The 11,031-nt window shown below is 33.0% G+C and overlaps 1 protein-coding gene across 1 annotated transcript in view; it reads right to left on the bottom strand.

Annotated features, from left to right (window-relative positions):
• Positions 1–472: 472 nt before the first annotated feature.
• vlc (disks large-associated protein 2) overlaps positions 473–11,031 on the bottom strand; it is a 113,792-nt gene continuing 103,233 nt past the window's right edge. The window contains exons 4-5 of the mRNA XM_017615972.1: positions 889–1,043; positions 473–828 (exon numbers count right to left, since the gene is read on the bottom strand). Of these exons, the coding sequence (XP_017471461.1) occupies positions 529–828; positions 889–1,043 (455 nt within the window). The 3' untranslated portion in view covers positions 473–528. The remainder of the gene's footprint in view (positions 829–888; positions 1,044–11,031) is intronic.

The following is an 11,031-nucleotide window of genomic DNA, read 5'->3' as shown; positions in this document are numbered from 1 at the left end:
ACAATTTGTAGAAAACTTCAAAAAAGTGCAACAAATTTTCACCTAAATTTCAAACTTTTTTCTCAGAAGTGTTTGAATTTTTCTGAATACACAGTTTTATAGCCCAATGAATTTTAGTCTGATAATGTGCAAGTTTCAAGTGACTGAAAGTTACCGTTGATTTTTTAGAATTTTNACACATTATCAGACTAAAATTGCAGGGGCTAAAAAAACTGTGTACTCGAAAAAAATCTAACACTTCCGAGAAAAAAGTTTGAAACTTAGGTGAAAATTTGTTGCGCTTTTTTGAAGTTTTCTATAAATTGTTAAACTTGGGTTTATATGGGGTTTGTTAGAGAAAGAACTGTATTTTAATTGAAAATTCTTAAAAATAAATAAATAAACATAAGTGGCACACAATATCACTTTGAAATGGCGTGCTATAGATATGACCGATACTGTATTTATGTCATGGAGTTTATGTTTCATTTGATTTCGTTGGAGGACTAGTTAAGGATCAGTAAGAACACCTAATTCACTCACAAGAGTTCATTTGTTGTTTTTGACAAATATCGCAACGGTTTCTGAATTTTCCACATTCGGTTCTACGGAAATCGGATCCGAGGTAGTTGATTTCGCTGACAACGCAATTTTATTTTTACGCTTGATTTCTTGCAACATTTTCCTTTGAGATTCTCGTTTTAAAGCTGCGGCAGACAAAACTACATTTGATTTCATTTCACTTCCGTTGGACGAGCTTGGCTTTGCCTTTTGGTTCACAGTCTTAATCGATTTTTGTTGAGTTTTAGATGACTTATTCGACTCTTGTGGTACGACTTCCATCGGTTTCTAAAATAAATATTAATGCATACAAATTAAATACTTTTTTACAGCTATTCATGGGCATACCTTCCAATTGTTTCTTTGTAATACATCGATTTCATCGAATATAGAATCTATGTGATCGACCTGCAAATTCACCATGTCCCAGAATCCTTGTAGATCATCCGCTGTTGTAGGAAATTTGTCTTCGGGCGATGAATTCAGGTTATTATGACAAAGACCTACAATATATCACAAACATTGAAACATGGCTATGAGGACATATGACAACATATAACGATTTTGAAAGTAAAGCAAGAGGTTTGAAGAAACCAATATTGATCTCAGACAGATTCCTAGTTAATCAAAGATATTATCCTTTAGTAGAAAAATATAATAATTGGGGCGATACCCTTTTAGCAGTCACACCATTGATACAATACATACAAACTCAAAGTATATACAGAATCGAATCGCTGAGCGATCGTACGTTTAACGAAATTCGCCTAGAAAATATTTATTTTTAAAATCACAAATGGCTTTGTTTATTCACTTTTCACGCAAATTTCGATTTGGTTTTGTTTTACTGAGCGAAATGTTGCGGCGAATATCACCCGACGGCTTCGCTTCGGCCGACAAAATTCGCTCAGCGATTTTCGACTCTTTATACTTTTAATTTGAAGTTTAATTGGCAAATGTATAATAAAATTTGTCATGATTAGGACAACGCATAATGTTTTTCCTATTATACCATGGGCTAATATGCCTAATAGTCCGACTCAGGCTTAACCTTTATAAAACGGTTTTTAACAGCAGATCAAGCACGATGGAGGCGATGACTTGGATGCAAAACTCTAAAATAGAACCAAATAGTCCAAGCATTAACATTATTTTCTTTATGTTTCCTGTATTCAAACGTTGCGAAATAAAGGTCCATTCTGCATTTTGAATCTGATCAAATTTCTAAATTCACAAGTAATTTTTAGCAAAAAAAACCGACTTCAATTCTCATATATAAAAATATATATATATAAATCTCATGATCCACTGATCGGATCTTAACCAGATTAGAATGGGACGCCCTCTGAGACACTGTCTTTCCGATGCAAAAAGAATTATCGAAATCGGTTGACGTGGTCCAAAGTTATGCGGTAACGTACATAAAAAAAAATAAAAATATTCCGATGAAGTGATAACCTTCTCCTTTTTTGGAAGTCGGTTAAAAATAGTTATTCAAACACAACGTAATTTGAACAGTTTCTTAGGCATTGAAAATACAAAAATTGTGCCATTTACAAAACACTACATGGAAACAAAGTTTTTTACTCTTTTTAACCAACTTCAAAAAAAGAAGGTTATCAATTCGTCGGCATATATATACATATATTATTATTATTATTTTTTATGTATGTTACCGCGTAACTTTGGACCACGTTAACTGATTTCTTTAAAGGAAAGGTGTTACCTCAAATGTGGTCCCATACTAATTTGGTTCAGATCCGATTATTGGATCTTGAAAAAATTAATGATAATCTTAAATTTTCATATGGTTATGTTTTTTGCTTAAAAATAACTTGTTTTATTAATTCCACAGGTTTACAAAAAAAAGTTTCTGCATATTGAACCAAACCTCTATTTCCCTATGTTATTCGACGCCCTGAATACGAATCCGAGCTCTGTTAGTGTCCATCACGTCAGCTTCGAGGTCATTTGAAGGTCAAGTAGGGAAAAATTCATTGAATAAACCTGAAAATTCAATAAAATTCTCCTGAATTTAACTTGAAGGTGACATTGGCACGACCTCTAGATAACTTCGAAAAAATCAAGGGACCTCCATTCCCATCCTATATTGAATAAATTTTTTCCCCTATTTGAGGTTACATTATATCAGGTTCGAGGTCATTTGAGGGTCAACAGACCTCATATTATTCGGGTTCAGCGAGTCGAAAATCCCATATATCTGCGGTCATAAGCAATAACCGCCAAAATCGAAGAACCTGAATTCGAGAAAAATAGGGCTTTGCGATTATTCGATTACTCGAGCAAGTTGGTTAATCAATTATTCGGTTAATCAATTACTCGAGTAATCAAGATTTTGATTACTCAAACCGATGATTAATCGAGTTACTTGAAATATGATTACTCAAAAAAAATAATTTTGCTCGTTAAAAGAGTTTGGTTTGGAAAATGCTTATTTTCTTTTTTACATTCTGTATATGAAAAAATTTTTTCGTTTTAATTTTTGATAACAGAAACGTTGTTTTCAAAGTATCAAGGAACTTGAACTACTTTATACATATGTAAAGAGTTGAAATGTTGATTACTCATTTTACTCGAAATGTTGATTAATCATAAAGCTCAAATATTTTTTTTTGGTTAATCAAAAATCTTGCTTACTTGATTAACTGAACTTTTGAGTAATCATAATTTAGAATTAATCGAATAATTGAGTTATTTACTTTATGATTAATTAAAATTTTGAGTAATCAATTAATCGCACAGCCCTAGTTTTAAACATTTGGATTGTAATGTTAACCTTATGCGGAAACCAAAACAGGTTCGTCTAAAACTTTTTAAATAGCCTAGCTGGCGATATGGGGATTTCACATCCACATGGAATAGTAGTTGCAGAATACGATAGCATATATAACTCAATTCTTTCTTAAGTAGACTTAGGCGGTTATAGCTTATGACCACAGATATAAGAATTTTTAGGTTTATTGAATGAATTTTTGCCCATTTGACCTTCAAATGACCTCGAACCTGACGTGATGGAGGCTAGTTTAAAACATTTGGATTGTAATGTTAACCTTATGCGGAAACCAAAACAGGTTCGTCTAAAACTTTTTAAATAGCCTAGCTGGCGATATGGGGATTTCACATCCACATGGAATAGTAGTGGCAGAATACGATAGCATATATAACTCAATTCTTTCTTAAGTAGACTTAGGCGGTGATAGCTTATGACCACAGATATACGAATTTTTAGGTTTATTGAATGAATTTTTCCCTATTTGACCTTCAAATGACCTCGAACCTGATGTGATGGAGGCTAACAGACGTCGGATTCGCAATCAGCGCGTCGAATAACATAGGGATATAGAGGTTTGGTTCAATATGCATACCTTTTTTTTGTAAACCTGTGTTATTATGTTCATGTCAAACATAACCGATGTAGAAACAATTCTTGTAGTTTACAATGATGAATTTACCATGGAAAAGCCATCAAAATTTCTTCCCTCCTATAATATGTAGCGGGTTAAAACTCATAAAGTCACCACCGCTTCATAGTCTTAAGGTATTGGCCCAATGCACGCTTGCTTTGCTTGCTTGGCTTTGAGAACTGTCAAACAATTTTTAAAATCTACTAAAATGTATGAAAGTTGGCCTAGTGGCAGCTTTACTTCACTTGCTTGAAAGTAAAGCAAAGCAAACTAAAGTAAGCAAAGCAAGCAAAGCAAGCGTGCATTGGGCCAATACCTTTAGAGAGACACTTGGGGTGTTGGTCATTTTATGTTATTGAGAGCAGTGTTACCGTTTTAGCCCTTTGGTGGCAAGATTTAGCTACCACATACTTTGTTTGGCCACATAAATTTACAATTGCCCCTAGCCCTTTTTTAGCCTTTTGGAGAATTTATTCATACTTCGCATGAAAAAGTTGTATATGCTTAATTTGATATCATTTTTTTTTCGTTTATGTAAGAGATGAATTTTTAAACTAAAAAATACTGATATATGTATATACCATATATGTAATACTTCTATATTGGCAGTAAGCTAACTTCTCAATGTGTAAGCATTCCGAAATCAAATCGAGACAGTCTAGTACCGTTTTTGTCAATGTATTGTGTACTTGAGTGCCGTTGTTGTATATGTGTTGTGTACATGTTTATTTATAAACGTATGTGTTCCTTTTCTTTCGTACGTGTTTATTGATATATCTGTACTGTAGTGTTTTCGGACGGTACTAGCTCTTACTGCCAATATAGGAGTATTACATATGTATATGGTATATACATATACGTATTGTACGTTCCTTACGTTTTTATACATACATACTGTAAAAATGTTAAGGCTGTTAACTTATATATTAACGATTTAACTAGAGTTTAAAATAGATAAGTTTACGGCCCTTAATATGCTTAATTTGTTAAATGGCCCATCAAGTCGATTGACCGTGTATGTTCTTGTGGTGTGATTGTACCAGCTGCAGGTGCGACTTCAAAAACTGTTTGAAAATTTTATCATTGTACCAGCATGCTGGTGTCGTGAGTGGTGAAATTAGCTCAATTTTCTATGTAAAAAGTATTTTGGCGGAAATTTCTTGCACTATATGAGTCAAAACCAGTAGTAGTATTAGTGATCTCATTATATTGCATTTTGAAGATTTGTTATAATTGATCAAAGTGAAATTCAAATAAATTATAGATGATATGAAGTTCACCGGGTCATCTTCTAGTCTTTAATATATACTCAGTTAATATACGGATTAATATTTACTAAAGTGTTACGAACGTTATTTTTTTAATACAATAAGAAAAAAATAACTATAATTTAAAGGAGTGACACACAATGGCTAGAGTCGTCGCATGTGTGTATTCTTTCATATACATATATATGGGCCGTTCTTACGGTTTATATATTTTTCATCCACTCGCTTATTCCTTACCGAAAATTTTAAATAAAAATTTAACAAGTTTTAACCGCTGATACAGTACAGGTAGCAGTTTAAAATGGGTAACTGGGTAAACTTTATAAAGAAAACATATTCTCTGGCTAAATTAATAAGCCTGCCCGGATAACATAAAATCCCAAGCTTGATAAACATTTGGTGTTATAAAAGTTTTATAAAGCTCTACTTGTAATTAGGAAAAATGCCGAAAAAAATTATAAAATTGATTCATTGATTGATTGATTGATAAAAATAGAGAGTGAGTTATGGCTATGACAATAGAAACTAGAAAAAAGATACCTCGTGTTGAAAGCAAAAAGGATCTAAAACCAAAAAAAAATATAAATACATTGTTAATCATAAAAAAATTTATGATTCGAAAAATAATTTTAAAATATTGTAAATTTTTTTTTGGTTTTTTAAAGTTAAGGGTAAATAAACCCTTAAACTTACAGTAACGAACAAAAGTATTGGCACAGTAAATTTTACGCAATATAGGCAAAGTATTTTTTAGAAAAATTCCAAGTATGCAGTTTAATAATCCATTCAATTTTAGTTTATCAAAGTGCAGGTTTGAAGTTGCTTGAAAATCTGAATATAAAATTGCAAATTAGTATGCAGATTTATTGAATTTTCCTGAGTTTTTCACAAAGTTTACACATTTGATTTTTATGTGTTTTAGTGTAGTATGAACTATGTTTTTATAAAAAATTATCGGAAATAAATTAAAAATTTTGCATATATGTAATGCGAAAATTTACTGCGCCAAAACTTTTGTTACTGTACATATAAAAAAAAACATACAGTAACTTCTCCCGTTAGAATAGTAAAAAATATGTAATTTGCTTTGTAGTGCAATCTTGCGATTCTTTCAATAAAAAATATATATCAGAAATTAATTTTTCGTATCAATAAACTCCCAAGCACAGGTTTGTATTAAAAAAAATATATCCGTAACACTTTATTAAATATTAATCTGCATATTTTATCAATTCGTCGGAATATGTTTTTATGTATGTTACCGCGTAACTTTGGACTACGTTATCCGTTTTCTATAATTCTTTTTGAAAGGAAAGGTGGTTCCTCAGAGGTAGTCTCCTACTAATTGAGTGTAGATCCGATAATTGGGCCACGAAGAAAATAATGGTACACTTAAATTTGTATATGAGAATTGAAGTCGGTTTTGTTTTTTTGTTTAAATTTTACTCCAGTGTTCACAGCTTCTATAACAGATTCATCGGCCATATTTTTTTGTTAGTTCAATTGTGGAACATTTGTGTTAACTGCTTCGGCTAATACTTCGGCTTTTGTTCTCTTTTTATATCGAGGCTAAGTGCATTGTTCGATGGGGTGATATCATTGCCAAACATGATAGTACTTTGTTTGCCATCAATAAACACTAACTTGACGGAGTTACAGTATTCCACATTGATGCGAGCCTCAAAAGCTTTGAATAATATTTGCGAGTATGGCTTTTAGTTTTTACCGCTCAGGTAGGTGGCAGGCCTATAGAAAATATTTCTTAATCAATAATTTTTCAAATACTTTTCGTTCGACACCTATATTATAATACATACATACTTTATCTTATTAACTTAATTGAATTAAATTTTCGAAATTGGTGGCAACTCGACTCAAAAATATTTTCAGTAGTAAGCCTTCTTAAACCTTTTTAATTTGATACCCATATTGCAATATTTAATTTATCTTATCAATTTCATTTAATTCAATTTTGAAACAGGTGGCGACCCCCCTAGAAAATATTTTCGCCTGTAAGCCTTCATAACCTCTTTCTTTTGACACCCATATTGCAATATCTAATTTATGTAATTAATTTACTTATATTGAAATTTTTAAACAGGTGGCAACTCTCTATTTTTTCTGGTTTTAACCATCCGGATATTATAAAAAACAAACCGAAAAAATAAAAATATTAAAATCGGTCAAGCTGTTTTCGAGTCTTAGCGAGGCTAACGGACAGCAATTCATTTTTATATATAAGATATCTTCTTTTAAAAATGCGCAGGCTCGAAATTAACTTTAGAGCTATCGTCTGGAGGAATTTTTTTCTTAGAATTTTATGAAGAATCCGAATATGCTAGGAACAATGTCGAAAAAAATCGATCCATACAAATTGTCCCGCCCTAATATACATGTACATATGCAAAATATATACATATTGATATATCTCTCTCAGCTCTCTTCACCGGAAAATCTGCGATGACGTTATATTCACGTTACTGTCACGAATTTCACATCAATCAGCGCAATCTTTTATTCTATTGGTCTTGGGTACCATCACTTAATGGAGCCAGCAAGCTGGTGTCGTATATTTCCCCTCTTATACAAAAAGGTTTTTGGTTGGATAAAATATTAGCTTTTTCCAGAGTTCTTTGTTTTTCTATACCATTACTTATTGAAAACATACTTATATATGTAAGTAAAAAAATTTAGCTATCATTTTTAGCCACAACGACTTTTTTAGCTCTTTTTTAAGAATTTGGCTACCACTAAAAATGATTTGCGGCAACACTGATTGAGAGGGGTGTCAAAAAAATAGGTTAAAATCGAATCGAAAGAGCGATGAAGAACAAAGTTCAGGCCCATGATCATTGCAACCATTAACGTAATTTTTGGGCAGAGCCCTGATCCGGTTGACGCGGAACGTTCTATATATACAGCGTGGCGACGTATATCTGTTACACAGTCCTGTTTTAAAAATAGAAGGGTCCTTTAGAAATTTTGCGAAAAGTATTTTAGTGTTAATTTTCCATAGATTTTACTTTAATTTTATTTATTAGTTTTAAAATTTTAATCCTTATTTGTATTTTCCAGCAGAGAACACTTTGGGAGATAAGTACATATATGTGGCACCGCAAGTAATTTTCACTTGTATTTTTTCTTACAATTTGTATAAAAGAAGACAAATAAGTTAACATAGTCCGATCAAATTAGTCATAAAAGTAGTGGTCAAATAGCAAAAAATCCCACTGAGCTAAATTTTGATGGAGACATTGGGTACACCATTAGAAATAAAGCGTCAAAAGTCTCCATCGATCCCATGTGTGCTAAAAAAGTTATTCGGGGTCAAAGGTCAAAATTGGATGGGTTTAGGATTTATTTTCAAAAACGGCAAGTTTTATCAAAAAAGTTACTAAGATAAAAATTATAGATCTTAAAATAATCCACCGAAATGGATCTAATACTTTTCTTCCTAAGAATCACCTACCATTTCAGAGATACACTAGTGATTAAAAAATTGTGTTCTCCATAATATGCACATACACATACATAGTACACTAACCCACAGGTGGCGTGGAGAAAAACACTTTTTCAACTTTTTGAATCGCTATACCTCAGAAATGGTAATCCTTATACCATAGTTATGGCTGTTGAGTTGGTTATCCCAATAAACCACTTGATTTAGCGTAGTTTCGCCATATAAAAATTACAGCACTTAACCATTTCACTGAGATGGTTAAAAGCTAACTTAGGGTTTACACCGGACAATATTGTCAAGACAATTATGTCAAATTGATATGTTTGTTGTAAACACGGCGAATTCATATTACAACAAACACATCATTTTAACATAATTGTTTTGACAATATTGTCCGGTGTAAACCTGTCCGCACCAAAAAGTTAACCATCTCAAATCGAACTTAAAAATGGACTTCACTAAGATCAGATTAGATTTACTCCGGTTTTTGAAAAAAAAAATTTAAATCTACTCCTCTACTTCGCTTGACGTCAAATTTCCATTTTTTTTTTCATTCATGTTATGCCCCTCTTGAGGCCGTTTTTTTAAGTGTTCACCACCGGTTTCAGTAAAAAAATTGAAAGTTAGCCAAATCTCACTGTTAAAAAGTAACTCTTTCATAGCAATGCGTTCGTTTTTTATGTATGGCTGTAGAAATTGGCGCATGCAGAACTTTACTTAAGTTGTTAAAAAATATATGTAGAATGAAATTTATATAAAGTAGAAAAGGTTTAGATCCTATTGCTCTTTAAAAATTTACGTGTTAAATGTGTTCTACTTTGTAGAAAATGCTAAAAATTACCTAAATATGTAACATATAATCTGGCAACGTTCGTACTGTGCGGTCACTTAAACTTTCGCTTGAAAGAATTTCCAAAGTTTAACTCTTTTACAAAGTGCTAAGCAGCTCTAATTTGTGTTATTCACACCGAAAAAAGTTTACTGAAGCCAAATTCCAATAAATTGACTTGAGTTAGTCATAAAGTGCGTTGATTGAAAAGTTTTATTTTGTCGGCCTTCGTGCATATTTGCCTGTTTTGGCGCATTATTGTTGCTTTTGCGTGAGAGTGTAAGGAATATCGCATTTGTTTGTTCATTTTGCTTTCTTTCGCGCTTTACACACACCTTTGTTTATCATCGACAGTCGCTTTCTTGGTGACAGCTGATTTTGTTAACTCAGTGGCTTTAAAACTGTTAAGTTCAGCACGGTTTCTAACCATTGAACTTCACTAAATAAGACCACTAGCTTTTAAACTGCCAATTACTGTGAGCTTGAAACGTTTTCGTACAATAAATTCCTAATTTCGCTATTTTTATTCTTTTTTAATAAAATTCGCTAAAAATGTCCTGTCTGTTCGAAAAATGTAATGTAAAAGCCGGTTCGGACCGTTTTGTGGCGTGCTGGCTTTGCGATGAACTGTCTCATTTAAAGTGTGCTGGTATTAATGGGAGAGTTCTGGATATGATTATTGGAGACAATGGACTTCGCTGGTCATGTCCAAAGTGTAAAAAAACTGTTGTGGATCTCTGTAAACTATTTAGAACCGCTAGAAATGGATTTTCGGAGATAAGCAAAGAGCTAAAACTGCTCAACGAGAAGTTCAAGAAGTATGAGGATGAATTCAAAGAANATCGCTAAAAATGTCCTGTCTGTTCGTGCTGGCTTTGCGATGAACTGTCTCATTTAAAGTGTGCTGGTATTAATGGGAGAGTTCTGGATATGATTATTGGAGACAATGGACTTCGCTGGTCATGTCCAAAGTGTAAAAAAACTGTTGTGGATCTCTGTAAACTATTTAGAACCGCTAGAAATGGATTTTCGGAGATAAGCAAAGAGCTAAAACTGCTCAACGAGAAGTTCAAGAAGTATGAGGATGAATTCAAAGAATTTAAATTATTAGATACTTCCTCCTCCCCTTCTCCTGGAAAAGGTCTTCAAAGACGTAGGAGAGGCATGGAAAATATTGTGTTGAATCCCATCACTGTGGACCTGGATCTTCCGCAGAACCGCCCACTTTTGACTCCAGCTATGAACAAAGAACTCATAAGCTTTAACACACCGATTCCTCAGCGGACTGAATCTCCCCAACCACGTCCTTCTTCTACTGGAGTCTCACTAAATTCCTGTTCAACAGCTTCATCTCAACCCTCCACCACATCTGAAGCCATCTCCGATTGCGTCAACACCATTCCAATTAGTCGTTGCTCCTTCCAAAAACTCCATAACTACATCTCAACCCCCTACCACATCCGGAGCCATCGTTGCTCCTTCCAAAAAGTTGACAGCTGTTCCGCAACC

This window comes from Rhagoletis zephyria, unplaced genomic scaffold (genome assembly GCF_001687245.7).
Source record: "Rhagoletis zephyria isolate East Lansing unplaced genomic scaffold, Rhagoletis_zephyria_1.1 Rzeph_scaffold_01107, whole genome shotgun sequence".
In the NCBI taxonomy this organism is placed as follows: domain Eukaryota; kingdom Metazoa; phylum Arthropoda; class Insecta; order Diptera; family Tephritidae; genus Rhagoletis; species Rhagoletis zephyria.
This window is presented reverse-complemented; position numbering and strand designations above follow the sequence as displayed.